The 24,599-nt window shown below is 44.6% G+C and overlaps 1 protein-coding gene across 2 annotated transcripts in view; it reads left to right on the top strand.

Moving 5' to 3' along the window:
* The window catches only part of HSPD1 (heat shock protein family D (Hsp60) member 1), a 270,102-nt gene that overhangs the window by 132,540 nt on the left and 112,963 nt on the right, over nt 1-24,599 (top strand). For both annotated transcript variants that reach the window (XM_077275640.1, XM_077275641.1), the window contains exon 10: nt 5,757-5,931. In XM_077275640.1, coding sequence (XP_077131755.1) covers nt 5,757-5,931 — 175 coding nt within the window. The remainder of the gene's footprint in view (nt 1-5,756; nt 5,932-24,599) is intronic.

Here is a 24,599-nt window from a genome sequence, read left to right as displayed (position 1 = left end):
CACTTTTTTGTTAAGTATATAATTCCACATGTGTTAATTCATAGTTTGATGCCTTCAGTGTGAATGTACAATTTTCATAGTCATGAAAATACAGAAAAATCTTTAAATGAGGTGTGTCCAAACTTTTGGTCTGTACTGTATGTAAGGCAGTTGCATGGTCTTCTCCTTTCACTTTCTATAAGCATTACAGACTTGATATGGGTTCCTCTTCCAACCTCACTTTCGGAATAAACCATTTCTGGTGCTTCAGGCTGTGATTCCTTTCTGAATTCTTACCTCCATAATTCTCTTGTGGTGCTGTTATGGCGATCGAATAAAGTCTGTTACTTACGGGTAACAGGATTTTGCGGAGCCCATGATTTCCTCCCTTCAAGTGTGAGTGAGCACTTCTTTCACTAATATATAATCACGTTTGAAATTTTTGGTGTTCGCACGAAGATGTATTTTGCAATTAACAATGGCAGGTCCTCTCGTGCTCTGTAAACCAACTGATAGGTGGGAGGTGTGCCGCCCTTTTTATGTCTGTAGGCGTCCTGTTCTTGAAGGGCGTATCTTCTTTTATTTATATATTTTTTACCTTTTTTTTTTTTTTTTTCTTTTCCTATACCTTTTGGACTATTTTTTCCTGGAAGAGGCTGTATCCAATTTTACTACTTATGCGAGCAAACCGAGTGTGCTCCATCTGTTTTGGCCTGTTATGATCTTTACACTTTAGACTTCTGCACTAGTGGAAAGTCCCGTTCTTTCCTGTCTACTTCAGCCATCACACTGACCAGCAGTGTTGACATAGTTTGTCACAGTCCTACTGATTGGAGAGGTCCTTTTTTGGCTTTTTGCAGCCCACACATACTTCTATACCAAGACAAGTGGTTGCTTTAGATTCTGCAGTGGACTTTTGAGTATTTTTATATATCAGTTCATCATTGCATACATCTTTCTTCTGCCTTTCTCCTGGGATTTTCAGGCTACTTGAAGGCGCAGTGCGCCTTTGAAGCTGGGAAGCATTCCCCCAACTTGAGGCACAATGACACTGCTGAATAGAGCTGTGCGCATACGTTAGATTTGCAGGGAGCTTCTTGCAAATCTTGCTCATATGGATGTGATAACATGCTTAGAGGGCTGACTAGTCTGGGGAAACTAATGTCCCATCGACTAGTCAATGGACTAATTAGCATAAGAAAAACTGCGCTCAAATATGTATTTTTAGTACATAGATTTAAGTGAATAAGATTATAAGGGCTGGTTAGGCATGGAATTTAGTAATACATATGTGAATGCTGCTAGGTTAGAGGGCATGAAGGACCGGACAGGTTCCCTTTAAGCCACTTAGTGGACCGAGCCAATTTACTGCTACAATATTAAACCTCCTAAAAGGCTAACAAAATAAAATATATATTTTTTTTTACAAATGGTGCTGATGTAAAGCACACGTGGGAACTGTAATTAATGTTTTTCTGTGGTATGACGTTCTGGATTAAAGTTTGAAATTCCTAGGAAACCACTGCTAAGGACGGGCAACAAGGAGAAGAGACTTGTTTGGGCTAAGGAACACAAGGAATGGACATTAGACCAGTGGAAATCTGTGCTTTGTTCTGATTAGTCCAAATTTGAGATCTTTGGGTCCAACCACCGTGTCTTTGTGCGATGCAGAAAAGGTGAACGGATGGGACTCCTACATGCCTGGTTCCCACCGTGAAGCATGGAGGAGGAGGTGTGATGGTGCTTTGTTGGTGACACTGTTGGGGATTTATTCAAAATTGAAGGCATACTGAATCAGCATGACTACCACAGCATCTTGCAGCGGCATGCTATTCCATCCGGTTTGCGTTTAGTTGGACCATCATTTATTTTTCAACAGGACAATGACCCCAAAACACCTCCTGGCTGTGTAAGGGCTATTTGACCAAGAAGGAGAGTGATGGGGCTCTACGCCAGATGACCTGGCCTCCCCATTCACCAGATCTGAACCCATTTGGGGTGAGCTGGACCGCAGAGTGAAGGCAAAAGGGCCAACAAGTGCTAAGCATCTCTGGGAACTCCTTCGATTGTTGGAAGACCATTCCGGGTGACTACCTCTTGAAGCTCATCAAGAGAATGCCAAAAGTGTGCAAAGCAGACATGAAAGCAAAAGGTGGCTACTTTGAAGAATCTAGAATATAAGACCTATTTTCAGTTGTTTCACACTTTTTTTGTTAAGTATATTATTCCACATGTGTTAATTCATAGTTTTGATGCCTTAAGTGTGAATGTACAATTTTCATAGTCATGAAAATACAGAAAAATCTTTAAATGAGAGGGTGTGTCCAAACGTTTGGTCTGTTCTGTATTATTAGCTTAGGGGTTGCAGGAATTGTTTGAATTTATCCCTCTCATTGACTTACTACAATGCTATTTAGCAACATGATATGATATTGAATGTGTATAAAGCAGGGCTGTGGAGTCGGAGTTAGTTTTGGTTGGAGTTGGTAGAAATGTACCGACTCCAGCTTTAAAAAAAAATATATTAATATTTCATAATTGAACTTTCATATGAATTTTATAAATGTTACTCAAATATATGTTCTATCAAACTATGAACAACAGTGATAAGCAGTTCTGCTGGAGATAGACATTTCTTACTTCTTGTGTGTCACTGTTCTCCACTGCCCTTATCTAATCTTATACTTTGTTAACCTCATGCTGCCCCAACCCCCCTACTTACAATGTATGAAACTGAAAGTGAAAATGTGTTGCAAATTCTTAATAGTAAAACTCCTCCTCTAGACTAGATGTTTACTAGGTGTGCGTCTTCCAAGCATCTCACAGCTGCTACTCAGAAGAGGAAGACTAAGAAGTTTTATCCTTTCCGCAAACTTTGCATCAGTTAACTGTGAGTACATGAGGAATAACAGTATTACTGACCACTATATCAGTTGTAGACCTGGCAATAATTTTGTACAATTGTTTTTAGGAAATAACAATTGTCATTTGGTTTGTGAATGCAGAATTAAAAACCTGAGAATGTCAAAGAAGCGTCACCTTAAATCAGCTGTATTTGAACATTTCGCCATCACTCAAGATAGAAAACATTATGTCTGTCAGTGTATGACAAATGATCCAGACGAAAACAAATGCTGTGAAGCCAAGATCAGTGCATATTCAGGCAAAGATAAAAATGGTCCTACCAGAGCTTCTAATCTAAAGAGACATTTACAGCGCTTTCATCCAGAAGTACTGAAAGCAGTGGATGAGAGACTGCATCCAAACCAATGAACCAGTGCCCAGCTCTTCCAGCCAAACAAAGGAGCAGAGAACTTTGCAGCCATCAGTTGCGAGATATTTTGTCAGTGACAAAGTTACTGTGACAATGACAGTAGATACATTTAAAAAACAGATCATAGAGCTTGTTGTAAAGGATAGTGTGCCTATTTCATTATTTTCACGACCAGCTTGTATGTGTCTGAATGGGGAAATGGCCCGCAAGCTTGGTGTTTCTCTGGAGAGAGAGTATTAGAAAATTAGTAATCGAAGAAGCTTTTAAACAAAAGGAACTAAAAAAAACTCTCAAGGGACGCTTTTCTGTTTCTTAAAATGGATGCCTGCACACGTCACAGAGTGAACTATTTTGCCATCAGTGTCCGATTTGTTTGTGACAAAAATGAAATAAGTTACCAAGACATTGGCAGTAAAAGACACCAAAGCTCATCACACCAGTGAGTTTCTCCAGGTCTTGGTGGAAAAGGTTCTGCAAGACTATGAACTTAAAAAAGAGCAAGTTCTTTCTGTCGTAACTGACAATGCTTCAAATATGATAAGTACTATTAAGCTAATGAATGAGAGTAATGATGGTGACCAGCAACTAGAAGAACATTCTGGGTCCACAGACACAGAAATGTTTGAAATAGAGGAGGAGCAAACTGAAGCTGCTTCAGATGAACAGCAACATGATAGTTTAGATGATCTTTTTGAAACTGTCAATACATTCTTTCATTCATCACATGCGCTGTGTTGTGCATACGCTACAGCTGGCTATAAGAGACAGTCTGCAAGAAAGACATGCTGCTGCACTGATTGGCAAGGTGCGAAAATTGGCTGCTGTTGCCAGAACCCCTAAAGTTGACTCAATTTTGAAGAGACGTGCTGGAAAAGGGGCAATTATTGATCAAGCCACACGATGGGGCAGTGCTTACTTAATGATTCAGCGCTTGGTTGAACTGAAAACCTTTCTTGTAGACATGGCTAACCCTCAACTGACGCTAAATTAAAGTCAGTGGAATCAGGTGACTGAGCTGGAAAAATTGCTAGAGCACCCATTTACAGTGACTAAAAAATTACAAGCAGAGGACTTAACTCCAGGTATTTTCTTAAAGGAGTGGAAGAACCTGATGTTTCGCCTGTCCCAAAGAGGAGGGTTAATTGCAAGTGGCATTGCTACAGATCAATGAAAAGGAGAGAGGAGCTACTATTACAAAATAACATTCTTTTGGCAGCTGTTTATGTAGACCCACTGCATCGGATTCTTCTAGATGATTAACAGCTAACTAAAGGAAAAGAAGCTCTGTTTGAAATAGCAGTAAGGATGAAAGGGTTGCAGAACAGTCAGGAGGAACAAGAAGAATTTGGTTGTCCTGCCACATCTTCACCCTCATCAACTGATGAAGAATTTAATTTCGAAAAATATTTGGAACACAAGGACCGTGCAAAAAGCGTTCCCGCATAGAAGTCAACCCCATCAAAGAACACAGCCAGTACATTTCAGCAGAATTTTTCATGTGCACTGAAAGAAATTGAGAAATTTGACCGTTCATCAAAAATAACAGTGCAACAAGCGATTCCTCTGTATCCTGACATTGTCAGAGATGTTGCCCGAGTGGTTACTGCTTTGCCACCAACCCAAGTTAGTGTAGAGGTTGTTCTCTGCTCTCAAAATACATAGATCAGATTTGAGGGCATCCATAGGAGGATCTGACAGAGGCAATACTTTTTCTGAGGACAAATTTATAGATTTCTTCTTATTAACTGCACAAGTGTTTATTGCATATTTACTTACAAGAGTTTAGAAAAGTTTATAAATTTGCTATATTCGAATTGTATTCTAATATAGTTTTTGCTCTAAGTGGTCTGATTACTTATATGATGGTGAGAAACTGAATAAGCACGATGTTAATATTTTACAACAGTAAATTTATTGTTATGAATTGGTCATTTATGAAGGAGCCAGAGTCTGAGTCGGAACCTGATAAAATCCATGAGTCGGAGTCGCAACTGTGGCTTACTGACTCCACAGCCCAAAGGATTCTCTAGCCAGGTGTCTCTCACATCTGAGGTCTTGATTTGTATTTTAATTATTGAGTTAAATTTTAAGAAATTTGTAATAAAAATAGTATTTTAACTCTAATTGTGGTGAGATGTGCTTTGTCCGTTCACTTCCCCAATGGTGAGTGATTAGAGTGTTACGGATGGGTTTGATATATATGTATGTGTTTAGCACATCATATTTTTGGATTTAATAGTGATATAATATGATTGTGTTAGCCCTGATGTCACTTGTTGGGTGGGGGTCTCCGTTCACTTAGTTCACGTATTCGTTTAGCATGATAAAAAGTCACTGACCCTTAAAGCATGATAAAGCCACTGACCTTTAAGACAGTCTGTTAGCATAGAATTACTGTTCAAACTAAGTATTGCTAAATGAAAAAATATTTAAGTGCTCTTTCCTACCTACATGTCTTTAGGGTCAGTGTTATGTTAAATCACTTTTTTTTTTAATACTACAGGTTGGTGGAACCAGTGATGTTGAAGTTAATGAAAAAAAAGACAGAGTAACCGATGCATTAAATGCAACACGAGCTGCTGTAGAAGAAGGCATTGTGTTGGGAGGTGGTTGTGCCTTACTCCGTTGTATTCCTGCACTGGACACTTTGACTCCATCAAATGAAGATCAAAAAATAGGTATGTATCTAATCATTCCTAGTCTCATGGCAGGAGGAGAACTTCACACGCAGCTCAATTGTTTGCCTAGAAACTAAGGTTTTATTCAGTCGCCATGACAGCACCACGAGAGAGGGGATCCGCCCTTCAGGGACAGGAAACCTTCAGACATAAAAGGGCGGCACCTCTCCCCTCCGTCAGTTGGTTTCCTGTCCCTGACAGGCGAACCTCTTCAGGCAAGACCTCATGAAGAAGGTTGAAGATTAAGGAAGATTTCCCAGTCCTGGTGGTCCGATGCAGGTAGCGGGAGGGCCCCTACCTCGGACTAGTCAGGGCGCCGGAAGCTCCACACAGCATGGGGACTGCTTGTGTCAGGTGACAGTAGAGAGAAGCAGCCTTCTGAAACGGCTTGCTTCTGGGTGACCCTTTTTTGCTGCAGGTACGAGGTAAGTATAGGCTACCTGCTCTGGAGCTGTGTTTGCGCTAGGGTCCGGTCGCTTCCTGCCTCTACACCAGCCATGTGTCCGTGGGCTCGCCGCGCTTGCTGGGGGGCGTTCCGGGTGACGTCTCTGGTGGCGCTTCCTAATGACGCGGCCGGCGCGGTCCATAGGCGCAGCTGAGCATGTGCGGTGGCCGCGCCGTATGTAGCGCTTTATTTTCCTGCTTTTGCGGTGGGAGCGCCTGTAGCCGGAAGGGGCATTCTCGAGCGAGCGACGTCCCCGTCGGCGCCTCCTGATGACGTAGCGGCGTAGTCCATTGGCGCGGCTGGGCATGCGCAATGGCCACACGGGGCTGTCGGCGTTTTGGGGCAGAGGCGGGGATGTGCCGGGGCCTGGGCTGGGGGCGCGGCTTTACGAGCGGGGGCCAATTAGCAGTGTACCGGGCAGGGCACGTGGATTTTCCTGCTGACCCCCATCCGGGGGTGGTACCGTTGGGGGCAGAATTTAAGGGCAATATGGCGGCTGCTGCATGTCTCTGACCCTTTATTATAATGGAGTCGCCGGAGCAGGAAGCACCGCAGGTGCGGCAGCAGCCTCAGCCTCTTGAAGAGACCCGTGCCATCTCCCAGCGTCGATCTAGTGGCAGTAGTCGCGCTGGTGGAGCCAAAAGTGTTCAAAAGTCAAGCAAGTCCTCAGGTCATAAGACTACTTTGGCCAGGAAGGACCCCCCATTATCTACGGTACCATTCACTACGCATCTGGGTAAGTGATCTACGTGAAAGTTCACCTAGTGATCCTATGTCCCTGTTTATGTCCCCCTTTATCCTTATTAGGGGAGAAAATGTACCGCCAAGTCCAAACACAGGGAATGTGGAGAGTGTGGGGATCTACTCCCGGATACTTATGAGAAAAAGCTGTGCAGACCTTGCATACAGCGCCTTATAGAGGAAGAAGCTCCCGACCTTACGTCTACCTTGAGGGATATGGTTAGACAAGAAGTCATGGGTTCTATTAGGTCTCTTTCCCAAAAAACAGACTCTAAAAAAGGGAAAAAACTTAGTTCCCCAGTTTCAGGATTTGAGTCAGACTCGGCTGAGCTAACCTCAGAGTCCTCTCCGTCTTCCTCTTCATCTATAGACGTTGAGTCAGGATATTCTTGTTTACCACTAGATAAAGTGAATCGGCTAGTTAAAGCGGTAAATAACACTATGGGGATTGAGGAACCTCCGTCAGAGTGGTCTATGCAGGACATAATGTTTAAGGGGTTGGATAAAAAATCCCGTAGATCTTTTCCGGTGGTTGATAAAATAAAGACTCTAATCACAAAGGAGTGGAAGAAACCTGAAAGGAAAGGTTCACTCCCACCGGCGTTCAAGAGAAGGTATCCTTTTGAGGAAGAGGCATCGTCCTCTTGGGATAAAGCCCCGAGATTAGACGCAGCCGTTGCCAAAGCATGTAAAAAGACCTCGCTACCATTCGAAGATTTGGGCAACTTAAAAGACCTGTTAGATAGAAAGGCTGACGTTTTTCTTAAAGGGGCCTGGGAAACAGCGGCAGGATCCCTGAGGCCAGCAATTGCGGCCACATGTACTGCTCGGTCACTAATGGTGTGGCTTGACCGTCTAGAAGACCAACTTAAGAACAAAGTCCCTAGGAATGAAATCCTATCTTCCCTTCCTATAATTCAGGAGGCAGCAGCTTTTCTCTCAGACGCTTCGGTGGATTCGGTAAAATTAGCCGCAAGGTCTTCGGCTCTATCAAATGCAGCCCGCAGCGCTTTATGGATTAAATGTTGGCCGGGAGATTTACAGGCAAGGTCAAAATTGTGTGGCATTCCCTGTGAAGGGACACATTTTTTTGGGCCAGTACTGGACGAATTATTAGAGAAAGCCGGCGATAATAAAAAAAAGGTTCCTCTTCCTGGGAAGACCCCCATACAGACTGGAATACAACAAAGGATGGTACAACCGCAGAAGATCAATTAGAGAAAGATCCAGACAGGACAGTAACAAGAAAAGAGGTAGAGGCTATATGTTTAACACCCCTCGGGACTATAAAAAGCCTCAATGACTGCTGGACCAGGTGAGGGGAAGACTTTCAGCCTTCTTTCCTGCCTGGTTGAAAATTTCTAATAGCCCATGGATCCTTAGTGTTATTTCGACTGGTCTAAAGTTCGAGTTTCAGACTTTCCCCAAAACAAATTTTGTATAACACCTGTCCGTTCTTCTTCTACAGAACAGTTGGCTCTAGAGTCGGAGGTCCAGGATCTACAGCAAAAGGGAGTGCTGATTAGAGTACCCACAGTACAGAAAGGTAAAGAGTTCTATTCCCCTTTCTTTCTGGTTAAAAAACCTGATGGATCCTTCCGTACGATCATTAATTTGAAAGGTCTGAATAAATTTCTGCTGGTTCCCTCCTTCAAAATGGAGTCGGTAAAAACGGCAATAAAGCTCTTGTTTAACAGCTGTTTCATGGTTGTCTTAGACTTGAAAGACGCCTATTACCATATCCCAATACACACAGACCACCAACAATTTCTTAGAGTGGCAGTTTCAATTAATGACTCTATAGAACACTTCCAATACCGAGCGCTTCCCTTTGGAGTCGCGGTCGCACCCCGGGTATTCACTAAAGTAATGGCGGAGGTCATGGCACACCTTCACGAGCAGGACGTCTTAATAATACCCTATCTGGATGACCTATTGATTGTTGGTCATTCGGAATCACACTGTACTGACCAATTGGGGAAAGTAACATCAGTATTGCAGGAATTGGGGTGGATAATTAATCTTAAGTCCCGCTTACAACCCTGTAAGATACAGGAATTTTTGGGCCTGATCATAGATTCTGGCATACAGGAATGTCGCCTTCCAGTTGCAAAAGTAAATAAGATTCGTCAATTAGTGATTAAAACTGTCAAGAACCCATCAATCTCTCTGAGAAAAGCGATGTCTTTTAGGGTCCCTTACATCGTGTATCCCGGCGGTTCTCTGGGCCCAATACCACACTAGGCCGCTACATATTACATAACACCCGTCGCTTGTCAGGGCACCTGGACGGTATATTTTCAATATCCACTGAATCTATACAATCTTTACATTGGTGGACACTCACAACGAATTTATGTAGAGGGATTCCCTGGACAAACGACGTGTCAAGAATAATAACTACAGATGCTAGTCCCAGGGGATGGGGAACGCACATGGGAAATAGTTGCATTCAAGGACTATGGTCCCAACCCGAACAGAACTTGACATCCAACTTAAAAGAGTTGTTAGCGGTGGAACGCGCCTTAAGTAATTTCCTCATACCTCTTCAGGGTAGACATGTCAGAGTGCTCTCAGATAACCAAGTGACTGTAGCCTATATTAATCATCAAGGGGGTACTCGGTCAAATTCATTAATGAATGTTGCGGATCATATTTTTCAGATGGCCGAAAAACATCTTCTGTCTCTTACGGCTCTCCACATAAAGGGGAAACTCAATGTCGTGGCCGACTATTTAAGCCGCAACAAACTCGGACAGGGAGATTGGACCTTGAACCAGACTACCTTCAATCAGATTGTACGCTTATGGGGGTGCCCAGACATAGACCTTTTCGCGAACAAGGAAAACAGGAAACTACATCGTTTCTGCTCCTTAAACCCCAGAGAAAACCCATATGCAGTGGACGCTCTCTCAATTTCATGGCACTTCAGTCTCGCTTATGTCTTTCCCCCTCTAAATTTAATACCATTAGTTCTGAGGAAGATACGGGAAGACAAGGCCCGGGTAATCATGATAGCCCCGTTCTGGCCCCGAAGATCATGGTTTCCTTGGCTGAGGAAGATGTCCATTTCTCAGCCTTGGATTCTTCCAGAAACACCGGATCTCCTCTCCCAGGGCCCAGTTCTCCATCCACGAGTCGCCAACTTACATCTAGCGGCGTGGAATTTGAAAGGTTTGAAAGGTCACTGTTAAGGGCAAAGGGGTTTTCTCAAGACCTTATAAACACGCTACTAAAAAATAGAAAACCATCCACAACAAATATCTACGTCAGAATTTTGAAAAATTTTTTAGAGGCTTCATGGTCACATATCGGCCAAAAAATCTGTATTAAGAGAATTTTGGAATTTTTGCAAAAGGTGTTACAGATGGGACTGGCCACAAGCACTCTGAGTTCAGGTATCCGCCCTGGGGGCTCTGTATAATAGTAAATTAACCAATAATCACTGGATATCTAGATTTTTCAAGGCTGCGTCTAGGTCCAGACCTCTAATTAAACAAAAATTGGTTCCGTGGGACCTAAATTTTGTGCTTTCCGCTCTAATGGAAGCACCATTTGAACCTATTGACAAAGTGCCAATTAAAATCCTATCCTTCAAAACTGCCCTTTTAGTCGCGCTCACATCCGCAAGAAGGGTTAGTGACCTGCAAGCTCTATCTAGACAGCTTCCATACATGCAGTTTAGAGAAGATAGAGTTATCTTAAAACCTGATCCTCTTTACCTTCCGAAAGTAGCTTCAAAATTCCATAGATTACAGGAAGTTGTTTTACCTTCGTTTTGTTCTAACCCCACTAATGATAAAGAACGAAAATTCCATTCGCTAGATGTAAGAAGATGTCTTCTTAAATATATTTCGGCTACTAATACTTGGAAAAAAGATAATTCCCTATTTGTATCCTTCCAGGGAGTTAGAAAGGGACTTAGGGTGTCCAAAAACACGTTAGCTAGATGGATCAGGGAGGCAATTTCTCTGGCTTATTCAGCAGGTGGTGTGCAAATCCCAGAGGGTATAAAAGCTCACTCCACTCGGGCCATGGCTACTTCCTGGGCAGAAAGATCGGAGGTATCGATTGAAGACATTTGTAAGGCGGCCACATGGTCTTCTCCGTCTACTTTTCTTAAGCACTATAGACTAGATTTGGGTACCTCCTCAGATCTCACAATCGGAAGAAGGGTGCTTGAAGCAGTTGTCCCTCCCTAGTCTCTTTTACTTCTCTGAAAGTCTCTCGTGGTGCTGTCATGGCGACTGAATAAATACGTAAGCTACTTACGGGTAGCGGTGTTTTTCAGGAGCCCATGACAGCACCCTTATATTCCCTACCCTCTCTTCTTGTATGGGTCAGCACCTTCTTCCCATTAGGTCCTAAGTTTATTCACTGGGTGAATTGTACCATGTTTTAATGTTTATATGCTACTAACCTAGGAGATTCTCTCATGCTCTGTAAACCAACTGACGGAGGGGAGAGGTGCCGCCCTTTTATGTCTGAAGGTTTCCTGTCCCTGAAGGGCGGATCCTCTCTCTCGTGGTGCTGTCATGGGCTCCTGAAACACACCGCTACCCGTAAGTAGCTTACGTATTTCCCACACAAGAAAATATAGACCGAATAAGTTTTTTTTTTGTTTGTTTTTTGTTTTTTTTTTATTTATTTAGGGTTTTTTTTTTTCTTTGGTCCATTGTGAATTAGATTTTTGTTTAGTTTTTATTTTGACTACTCATTGACCACATACATAACAAAATTATATACATTTATTCCCTTAACGACCAATGACAGACATAGCATATCATGAGCAGGTGTCAGTTCCAAGGTCATGACATGCTATGTCTGTCATGGATTAACCCCTTCATCCCCCAAGCATGTTTTCACCTTCATGGCCAGGCCATATTTTACAATTCTGACCAGTGTCACTTTGAGGTCATAATTTTGGACCTCTTCAGCGGATCACACTGATTCTGAGATTGGTTTTTTTTTTGTGTGTCATATTGTACGATAGCTGTAAAATTTCTTCGATATGACTTTTGTTTAATGGGTGGGGTGGGGGTGGGGTGTAGGATAACAGAAATGTGACAAATTTAGTAACTTTCAAACTTTCAAATTTTGTGCCCTTAAATCGAAGAGAAAGGTCTCACATAATAGTTAATAATATTTCCCACATCTACTTTACATCAGCACAATTTTGGAAACATACTGTATATAGATAGATATAAACAGATATAGAGAGAGATGTGTGTATGTATGTATGTATATGTATATGTATATATATATATATATATATATATATATATATATATATATATATATATATATATATATATATATATATATATATATATAGAGAGAGAGAGATGGATAGGTATAGAGATAGATAGATATATAGAGAGAGATGGATAGAGGAATTTAGATAAGGAAGATCTACCCCCAGCACAGGCTTCAAGCAGCAGAGCATATGAAAGCTGGAAGACCCAAGCGCTAAACACCAAGAGGTAAGGCCATCTCTCTGCATCTCCAAACCCTATAGCATTGAACCCTGTAGCATCAAAACCTATAGAATCACCATAGAGAACAAGCACAATATAAAATAAGAAGCATTGAAAGAAATAAGATTTTGGACAATGAAAATTCCAGCACTATGGCTAAGCCCCCTACCAGAGGTCAGTGCTGCATCCCCAGCAGATGGCAGGGTCTCAGGCGCCAAGGAGATAACATATCCCAGAGATCACAGGAGTATGAAAGAAAGGCCATAAATCATTCCATCATCAAAGATGAACCAGAAACTCTCTTTGTAGACTTTACTAAAGGTACCTTCACACTAAACAACTTTCCAACGAGAACGACAACGATCCGTGACGTTGCAGCGTCCTGGTTAGCGATCTCGTTGTGTTTGACACGCAGCAGCGATCTGGATCCTGCTGTGATATCGCTGGTCGGAGCTAGAAGTCCAGAACTTTCTTTGGTCGTCAGATCGGCGTGTATCGTCGTGTTTGACAGCAAAAGCTACGATATCAGCAATGTTAAACATGGAGCTAACGACCTGTGAGAACGATAAGTGCCTCACCGCTACGTCACAGGATCGCTCCTGCATCGTTGTGGAGCTGCTGTGTTTGACATCTCTACAGCGACCTAAACAGCGACGCTGCAGCGATCGGATCATTGTCTATATCGCTGCAGCGTCGCTTAATGTGACGGTACTTTAAGAGAATAGAATGACAAATTACCTGTTTTATAGTGAGCAGCCTGAGGCATGGCACACAGCCTTGTGCAAATACTATAAAAACATTCTAAAAGGTGGCATCAGCAGGGGCCGACAAATCGGAGTAAAAGACCCACAAAATGAGGATGTCTCCCTCACCATTAATCTCTACCACGCTGGCATAATAGTCATACAGGGCAATTAGTACAACCTTTAGGCGTTTGAGGAAATCTTCCCTCATATCAAAGTCAAGGCTCAAAAATATAAAGTAGTAAAGCCAGCACGTAGAAAGTGATGGGCCCACACGTACAAAAAAGACCACCAGGGACCCCCCCTGCATCCCAAAGACCTAATAATTCACTCCCCTCTTTGGACACCCTTAGAGAATGCCTGTCTCAGCTGGAGAGGGACTTCACACTGCTTAAGGAACAGATTCAAAGACAGACAAATGATGCAACAGATGCAGAAATAACCAGACTGAAGTGTGTACTGGACTCGGCGGTGCAGGAAATCAAACATGAGCTATATGAACTACGGCATGAAAATGCTAAATTAAAAGTAGAAATGGTAAACCTAAAGAGCCAGACAACACCACTAACACAGGGGGGTGACCCAGGGAAGGAGATTTCTCTCATTGTGCCTTCACCTAACAGCCATATCACCACTAACTTAAATAACTGCCTAAATATTGAGAGCAAAGCTGAAAATAACCAAGAAAAACAGGATGGGCCAGTGCCAAGCACCAAACAAACCCCAAGTCTGGAACCACATCAGACCACAAAAGGACAGAGCAATAAGAAGAAGGCAAACAGAAGCTCCCATAGGAGTAGCCAACCACCATCTCCTGATATAGTCCTGAGTATAGACTGAAATGGAAAATACCGCAATACAAGGCGGCTCTTCCCAGGAAAAAGGGTCTCCAAAATCCGCTGCTTAACTATAGAACAAGCAACGGCCGTAATTGACAATCCATATTTCACCAACCCAAACCACATCACACATACAGGCACCAACAATCTCCAGGACCAACACCAGCAGGTAGCAGGTCAATTGTGTCAGCTAGCAGAGGCCACGCAACAGAAGTTTCCCGGCAGCAAGATCATCCTGTCATCTCTGCTGCCAAGAAAAGATTCCTTCAAATGCATTACCCAAGACGTCAACAGATAACTAGTAGCCATGATCAATATAATACTAGACATCACCCTAGCACAACATCCAGTCATAAACCACCACCTGTATGATGACAAACATCTCAACAACCAAGGAGTCAGCCTTCTTGCCAAAGAACTTAGACATTGTACTGAACAGAGTCTCCGGACCAAGACACCATACAAACCGCAAACCTGTAGAAAGATCACCAACTAACAGACCTAAAACGGAATATGCTCAACAAACTGAAAACTGCAACCTGTATGCAAAACTAGCCCATGAGAGAGACAAACCATGGAAGACACCAACCGCCCCACACAGAGTGAAGCAGGTCAGTGAGCTGGCAGAAATAAAGACCATGATCAGCTCCATATGCAAGCAACTCACGCGACTGGACCAATTGCCTACAACAAGATCACCAGTCAGCAATCCAAGATGTCCTATGCAGGACAGCCCATTACAAGGTATACAGCCACACAATGTCAACCCTAATCATTAGTAGCAGAAACATCCAGGGCCTGAACTCTTCAGCCTTTGGATGTAAGATAGACGACCCAGACTTTAACCAAAGACTGAAAGACATTGATATAGATCCTCCTTGAAACATGGACTAAGGCAAATAATGAATCCTATGTCCCCATCGGATACAGGGAATTCTGTCTCCGCCCTGAAAAACAAAAACCTCAAACGGGGCCGGAGCTCAGGAGAAATATTAGTCTGGTACAAAGAGGAGCTCCATGAACATATCAGAGCATTGAAGAGAGGAGACGGCCACATCTGGATAAGAATAAGCCGCTCCATCCTCACATACCGGGCTGACTTCTACCACTGCGCAGCTTACCTAGCTCCTCCAGAGTCTCCATACTTCAACCCAGACAGCTTTGAGACCATAAAGACTGAAGCTGCCCATTTCCAGGCTCTGGGTAATGTTCTCGCCTACGGAGACCTCAATGCAAGAACGGGAAGGGAAAGAGACTACCTGACCACTGATGGAAACATCTATATATTTGGAGCAGATACCGACTGTGACAACCCAGTGCACACTGACAGGAACAGCTACGACTGCACAGTAAATAAAAGCGGCCGAACGCTCTTGAAAGTATGCCGAAGCCTTGAACTTTGTATCCTCAATGGCCGCAAGGGAGACTCACTGGGAAAACATACCCTAAACTCCCATGTGGGCAGCAGTGTGATAGACTATGCCGTCACAGATATGGACCCTACAAACATTGGCGCCCTTATAGTTACCCCACAAACACATCTGTCAGACCGCAACCAAATGCTCCTATACATCAAATCCACAAAGAAATCACCCTCACAAACCCCGCAAAAGACCGGCGTCTTTAGCTTGCCACCATCCTTCAAATGGTCCAAGATGTCAGTCCAAAAATATAAAGATGCCATGAACAGACCAGAGATCAAGGAGAAACTCCACCGCTTCCATAATAACTTGTATGGACTTAACCCAGAAGAAGTACACCTAGCGGTAAGAGACCTTAACGACATTCTTTGTACCATGGCAGAAATATCAGACCTGAAAAGAAGCACCAACAAGAGGCCCAGTAAACAAAATCCCAACAACTGATTTGACAAAGAATGCAAGACCATACGGAAGGCCCTAAGAATGGCCTCAAATAAAATACACAGAGACCCAAACAACCCGACTCTGAGAAGCCTACCACACCATACAACGAAATTACAAAACCATCCTCAGAAAGAAAAAGCAAAACCAAATCTCCACCAAACTCCTCCAACTCCAAGATGCCCTTGAAGACAATAAATTTTGGGAACTGTGGAATCACATTGGATGCAACCAGAAAAGCAACAGCCTCCACATCCAGAGTGGCAACATCTGGCTCCAGTACTTCAAGGACCTTTAGAATGACATCCCAAGTGAAGATCTGAACCTGGCACAAAAAGTGCTTGTAAAAAAAAAAAAAAAAAAAAAAAACTGAAAGATAATGGAGGAAAAGTTCAAAGATTTCCAAAATCCTCTGGATACACCATTCGCACTGTCAGAAACAACAGAAAGGATCACACAGATAAAAGGTAAAAAAGCCAGCGGTCCAGATGGGATCCTCCCAGAAATGCTGAAATACAGCCCTCCAGACATCCAGGTTGAGATACCAAAACTATTTAATATTGTACTGCAGGCTGGCTGCTTCCCCAAAAACTGGAACCAAGGCCACACAACCCCTATACACAAAATCGGGGACAAGTACGACCCATCAAACTACCATGGGATATGTCAGCAGCAACCTGGGTAAATTCAACTGCATCCTGAACAAGAGGATCCTCACCTTCCTCACTGAGCAGAACGTCCTCCGCAAGAGCCAAGCAGGGTTCATGCCAAACCACCGCACCACTGACCACATCTACACTCTGCACAGCCTCATCAAGAGCCACGTCCACAATACAAAGAACGGGAAGATATACGCTTGTTTTGTGGACTTCAAGAAGGCCTTCGACTCAGTGTGGCACCCCGGACTATTCCTAAAACTGCTGGGGAGCGGAATAGGAGGCAAAACATATGACGTCATCCGAAGCTCCTACACTGAGAACAGTTGCAGTGTGAAGCTCAACGGAAGGAGGACGGCCTGTTTCCAACAGAGCCGAGGAGTGAGACAAGGCTGCAGCCTCAGTCCTACACTCTTTAACATCTAATAATAATTATTATTTCTCAGGCCCCCATGACAGCACTACGGAGAGAGGGGATCCACCCTTCAGGGACAGGAAACCTACAAATAAAAGGGCAGTACCTCTCCCTCGCATCAGTTGGTTTCCTGTCCCTGACGGGGAACCTCTTCTTCTTGGTGGTACCTGAGAAGCCGTTTCACGGACCGGGACCGGGCAGTCGGGTTCCAGCAGCGAGGATGCTCCTGCTGCAGCTTGTCCGGCACCCGAAGCCGCCACCGCTGGAACCGAGGGGTTCTTCAGGGTGTGCGGGGGAGAGAACGCCGCCAGACTCTGAGGGAGGAAGGGGCGCTGGTCACCCTGAGCTCCTGTGCCGGCTACTGCACGCTCCGGGTGCAGAAAGATGGCCGCCGCTCCGGAAATGTGGCATTAACTTCCGGGTCATCTCCGCGCGCATGCGCGGTAGTCTCCTCTCCCGGGTGGATGTGCGCAGGACCGGAAGTGCGGGTAGAATGCCGGAGGTGGCACCGGATTCAAATAGGGAGATAATGCACACATAGTTGTCGCACTATCTCCCTGTAACCATGGAGGACAGCGATCCACAGCAGCAACTGCAGCCCAGGCAGCAGCACCATAAGAAGGTGGACCCCAAGAGTTCCAGAAGAAGTAGGTCTAGCAGTCAGTCCACGCAGCGCAGCAGATCTGCTGCAAGGACTAACTCCCTTCAAGATCCCGGATTGTATAAGAGCACATTCCACAAGAGCAGTAGCTACCTCATGGGCTGAGAGGTCAGAGGTATCAATAGAACAAATCTGTAAGGCGGCCACCTTGTCATCACCGTCAACCTTTTTTAGACACTATAGATTAAATCTAGCCTCTGTGTCTGACTTGACCTTCGGGAGAAGGGTTCTCGAGGCGGTGGTCCCTCCCTAAGCTTAGTCTCTGCAATTCTCTCCGTAGTGCTGTCATGGGGGACCGAGAAATTCAGTTACTCACCGATAACGGTGTTTCTCGGAGCCCATGACAGCACTCGCTTATTCCCTCCCATCACGAGTGTGGTGAGCACCTTTTAATTACATATGATTTATATAGTTTATATAATATAGTCTAGGCACGGGGTTCCTTTTTTTAAGAAATGTTATAATATGATTTTTTTCTCTGTTGTAACTAACCTGGAGGTCCTCCGATGCTCTGTAAACCAACTGATGCGAGGGAGAGGTACCGCCCTTTTATCTGTAGGTTTCCTGTCCCTGAAGGGTGGATCCCCTCTCTCCGTAGTGCTGTCATGGGCTCCGAGAAACACCGTTATCGGTGAGTAACTATGACTTTTATTTATATAGCGCCAACATATTCCGCAGCGCTTTACAAATTATAGAAGGGACCTGTACAGACAATAAACATTACAGCATAACAGAAATCACAGTTCAAAATAGATACCAGGAGGAATGAGGGCCCTGCTTGCAAGCTTACAAACTTACAAACTATGAGGAAAAGGGGAGACACGAGAGGTGGATGGTAACAATTACTTTAGTTATTCGGACCAGCCATAGTTAGGCTCGGGTGTTCATGTAAAGCTGCATGAACCAGTTAACTGCCTAAGTATGTAGCAGTACAGACACAGAGAGCTATTAACTGCATAAAGTGTATGAGAACAGGATGCGAGGAACCTGATTGTTTTTGTTTTGTTTTTTTTAATAGGCCACACAGGGATAGTTAGGTTAATGCTTTGAGGCGTTAGGCCAATCTGAACAAATGAGTTTTTAGGGCACGCTTTAAACTGTAGGGATTAATCGTAACATCTACATCATTGAGCTGGCGGGGGCCCTAGAGTCCTCCTCAGCACCAAGACTCGCCCTACATGACACCCAGGTGAAATTTCTGCTGTATGAGGATGACCTCCTGCTGTTATCACCAACTGAGAAAGGACTCCAAGATCATCTGAAAATCCTAGAGACCTTCAGCAGCACATGGCCACTGCCAATCAGCCAGAAGAAAACTAATATTATGGTGTTCCAGAAAAGAAAGCAGAAACCTACTGGCCATCCTACCTTTATGATAGACAACCGTCCACTTACAGAAACCAACAGGTACACCTACCTGGGCCTAGAACTCAGCCAGTCCGGGAGCTTCAAGCAAGCCATGGTTACTAAAAGACAAGGCATCCAAAGCCTCCCATGCCATCAGAAGAAGTCTGTGCGACCTCAAGGCACCAGTAACCGTCTGGCTAAAAGTCTTTGACTCCATCATTGCCCCAATCCTTCTGTACGGCAGTGAGGTCTGGGGCCCAGCCTCATACCCAAACTGGTCAAAGTGGGATGCTGGGCCGACTGAAATATTCCACCTAGAGTTCTGAAAGTATCTTCTCCAAGTCCATTGCAGCACATCAAACAGCGTCTGCCGAGCAGAGCTGGGCAGATTCCCACTACTCGTCACAATAAAGAAGGCACTGTCATTCAAGGCTCATCTACAAAGTAGCAGTCTCAGCTCTTACCATCACAAAGCCTTCCTACACCAGGAAGCCTCCCAACAAAAAGTACCTAAAGCCATTCTGACCAAGCCATCAACCTCCATGGCATGACAAAAGGTGAAATCCAGAAGATGATACACAAAGTCAGAGGAATATCTCCGCATCTGGAGGAACGACATAAACAAATCCCAGAAACTGACGATATAACAGATCCTACAGAGGGAGTACAAACTGGCCCCATATCTAGAGAAACTAGAAAACCCCAAAGAGCGACAGATCCTGAGCTGACAGACTAAGCGCCCACAGCCCACTCATCGAATCCGGGCGGCACCGACAGAACTACAAGCCCCGATAGACCAGACTCTGCCAGCAGTACCCCCCAGGAGGCCGTGGAGGATGAGGCCCACTTCCTGCTAAGGTGCCCCAAATAGTCCGCAGTGAGGGACACTCTCTTCAAGAGACTGTTTGATCTTCTCCCAGACTTCACCTCCATGGAGGAGGAAGAGAAACTAACAATAATACTGGGGGAAGATGAAAGTGCAGCGGCCGTAGCAGCGGAATATATCGGTGCCTGCCACAGACTAAGAGGAGCTTGATATGCCATGGACTCCTATACCCCACCATAGACATGTCCCCTGTCCTCTAAAAGGAGCCTGCTATATCCTGGACCTCTATATGCCTCCCTACCCCACCCCCTATCCCCCTATTTTTACCATATTATTTGGCAATGCTAACATGTACTTAGTCCTGCCAATAAAGCTAATTTGAATTGAATTGAGAGAGATGGCTAGATATGGAGGGAGAGATGTAGATGGAGATCTATCTATGTAATTGTCTAAGGGGCACTTCCGTCTGTTTGTCTGTAACAGAAATCCCGGGTCGCTGCTTGGTCGCGGCCTGCTGGCCACGACCAATCAGCGACAGGCACGGTCTGGCCGCGAATTAGCCCCTCCCTACTTCCATCCAGTCAGTGCCCCCTCCATACTCCCCTCCAGTCAGCGCCCACATAGCGTTTTAGGACTGCGCTACACCGCGGCATAACGCGGTGTAACGCAGTCCGTTAACACTGCCATTAACAGTGTAAGTGTGCCCAACTTTTTACTATTGATGCTCCCTATGCAGCATAAATAGTAAAAACATATAATGTTAAAATTAATAATAATAAAAAAACATTATATTCTCACCTTCCGCCGTCCGCGCCAGCCTTTCCCGATCCTCACGATGCCCCGGTCCTCACGATGCCCCGGTCCCAAGAATGCATTGTGGCAATGACCCGAGATGACTTAGCGGTCTCGTTAGGTGAGTATATGACTATTTTTTTTATTTTAATTATTTTTTTAACAAAGATATGGTGCCCACATTGCTATATACTACGTGGGCAGTGTTATATACTGCATGGGCTGTGCTATATACTGCGTTGGCTGTGTTATATACAACATGCATATTCTAGAACACCCGATGCATTAGAATCGGGCCACCATCTAGTGTATGTATGGTATGTATGTATGTGTATATCTATAATATAACGCTGGGAGCGTCACTCTGTCCGAAGCCTTTATATACTGCGCAAGCGCAGTCTGGACCCCACAGAGTTACGCTCCCACAGGAGATCGCGGTATGCGTAAGCACTGAACGCACACCGCAATCTCCAACGGAGAATCAGGGACAACCAGGAGGCGGAGGGTGAGTATATTTACCTGTCCCGTTCCACTGCTGCGCGCTGCTCCATCCTCCACCTCGGACCTCCTCTGCCTGCGACGTTCAGTTCAGAGGGCGCGATGACGCGCTTAATGCGCGATGAGTGCGATGCCCGCACTCTCAGCTCCACCCCGCACAGCCGCCCGCACTCACCGCCGCCACGCACAGCCGCCCGCACTCACCGCCGCCACGCACAGCCGCCCGCACTCTCAGCTCCACCCCGCACAGCCGCCCGCACTCACCGCCGCCCGCACTCACCGCCGCCACGCACAGTTGCCTGCACTCACCGCCGCCAGGCACAGCCGCCTGCACTCACCGCCGGCACTCAGCACAGCCGCCGGCACTCAGCACAGCCGCCGGCACTGAGCACAGCCGCCCTCGGGCAGTAGAGCCGGAGAGAGAAAGATGAGAGCAACATATGGCAGAATGGAAACAGGAACAGGCAGAATGGGTGCAGCACATTAAAACAGAATGGGGGCACAGAATGGGAGCAGCACATGACAGAATGGGGGCGCATGATGGGAGCAGCACATGACAGAATGATTGCGTACGATGGCAGCAACACATGACAGAATGGGGGTGCAGGATGGGAGCACATGACTGGATGGGGGTGCAGGATGGGAGCACATGACTGGATTGGGGTGCAGGATGGGAGCACATGACTGGATGGGGCGCAGGATGGGAGCACATGACTGGATGGGGCGCAGGATGGGAGCACATGACTGGATGGGGCGCAGGATGGGAGCACATGACAGAATGGCAGCAGCACATGACAGAATGGGGGCACAGGATGGGAGCAGCACATGACAGAATGGGGGCACAGGATGGGAGCAGCACATGACAGAATGGGGGCGCACACACATGACAGGATGGGGGTGTAGGATGGAGCAGCATATCGCAGGATGGGAGCGCATGACAGGATGGAGACGCAGGATGGAGCAGCACATAATAGGATGGGGTGCAGGATGGAACAGCACATGACAGGATGGGGATGCAGGATGGAGCAGCACATGACAGGATGGGAGAGCAAGATGGGAGCAGCACATACCAGGATGGAGACCATATACCAATATATTTATAGTAGAACGGGTTCAATAGCTTGTGTGTGTGTGTATGTATATATATATGTATGTGTATATATATATATATATATATATATATATATATATATATATATATATATATATATATATATATGTATATGTTTCATTTTGTATGGTAGAAATTAAAATGTCAAATTTTTGCAGACTTTGCTTACGCCCTGAGTCTCACTAATGTAAAAAGTATATATGCCAATTTTCAAGATGATCGAACTATGTTTTTTTTAAAATTTGTTTATTAATTTCAGAATAAAACAAACATTACACAAATTTGCATTTGTCATTGTCAATTATACCATAGGATACAAATAATTGCATAGTTTCATCTTATCCAAAGTTTACAGGGCAATAAACTGTGCATGTTAAATCACTAGTACCTTATGAAATACCTATTTTACAACTTTAACTACTTTAACCATCTATAGTAAGTCGCCGAAAGGAAATCATACGTGAATCCTGCTCTGCAAGCGATGCCCCCAAAACCACACGTCCACCTCCTTGTGTAAGTGTTTAGTCAGTGTAGACTATAGAGTATGATAAGAGGAATTCCATCTACCCCAGATCTTTGCAAATTTACCTGGATTTCCTCTATTTTGGTATAGTGTTTTTTCATACGGGATAATTGAATTTACCAAATCTATCCAAGCCCTGAGAGTCGGGGGGGGGGGGGGGGGGGACACCACCCATCCACCTTAAAGCCAGCACCTTCCGTGCCATGAAGAAGGTTTCTCGAAGATCCCAGTATAATGATCCCAAGTCTTCGTATCCCACATCCCGAATAAGCAGGTCAATGGCTCAAGTGGGACAGGGATCGACAATGAAGATGTTAGTAGTGTCGTCACCTCTTTCCAGTAATGTAGAACTACCGGGCACTTCCAAATCGTATGGATAAAATCTGCATCATGTGTATGACACCGTAAGCAATCTGACGAGTGGAGGCGACCCATTTTGAAGAGTCGTGTCGGGGTCAGATAAGTCTGGTATATAATATATAACTGGGTCATCCTATTATTTACTGAAGGAGAAACTTTAGTTGGAGACTCCAGAATCTCTTCATATTCCTCTCCCAGTACATCAGTAAGAAGTCCCTCCCACTTCCCTTTGATAGAATTGATGGTGGACCCATCTCCCACAGATAATAAATATGTATATAAAGAAGAATTGAGTCCTTGAGGGCCCTGTGATTTGAGGATACCTATCAAAGGTAAAGATGAAATCGCCCGACCTGTACCCACACATCGTATGTGCGATTGGAAAGCTGACCTTAACTGTAAATACTGGGGAAAATTGAAATCTCGGGATGTTATGAGTATTTTGTAGTTGTTCAATGGATACAAAAAACCCCTGGGCATGTACGTCACCTACCGAGAGAACACCGCACAAAATCCAAAAATCAGTAGATGGGTGATTCAGTAGCTCTGGGAAACAACTATTGTTCCACAATGGCATTTCGGCTACCATATCTATAAATTTAATAACTCTTTAAATTTGTCTCCATATTAATTTCGCCAGTCGGAGTAAAGGTAGCAAACGAGGAGTACTGACTTTCTCCATCTCCAAGACCCCCAGTGGACAATCAATCCGGGCAGAATGAAGAATTAGGTAGGGAGTTATTGGGCATCCATTTGTTTATCGCCTTGGCTTGTCGGGCAAGGTAGTACAAATAAAAATTTGGCAGGGCTGCCCCACCCCCCTTTTTCGGTCTCTGCAGAGCAGATAACTTAAGTTTGGGCCTAGTTTTTCCCCATTTAAAGGATGTGATTAAGGAGTTTAAATTTGCAAAGAAAGACTTGGGTATTGATACAGCACTATGTTGAAAACAGTAATTAAGTTTGAGAAGCAATATCATTTTAATTAAATTAATGCGGCCTGCAACAGAGAGGGAGTTTGCTCCAAGTTATAAATTTTAGATTTGACAAAATCCAGTAGTGGATAAATGTTAAGTTGTAGGTCCAACCGACTACATTGAGACATATGGATACCTAGATATTTGAAATTAGAGACGATAGGTAGAGGCGAGAGAGTTTTGAGACAGGGCATCGGAGCATGAGACAGAGGCATCAGGGCAGATTTATCCCAATTTATATAAAGAAAGGAAAATGGTGACCACGGCACTCAGGGATTCTTGGGAGGTGCTCAAGTTGGGGATCCAACCCGTGAATGTAGCTAGAAATATACTTGGCACTCAGGAGAAATTTGTTGCAAGGTTCAAAAGTAGATTTTTATTTTGGTGCATCCAGATCA

The sequence above is a fragment of the Ranitomeya variabilis genome, chromosome 7 (assembly GCF_051348905.1).
Source record: "Ranitomeya variabilis isolate aRanVar5 chromosome 7, aRanVar5.hap1, whole genome shotgun sequence".
Classification (NCBI taxonomy): Eukaryota; Metazoa; Chordata; class Amphibia; order Anura; family Dendrobatidae; genus Ranitomeya; species Ranitomeya variabilis.
This window is presented reverse-complemented; position numbering and strand designations above follow the sequence as displayed.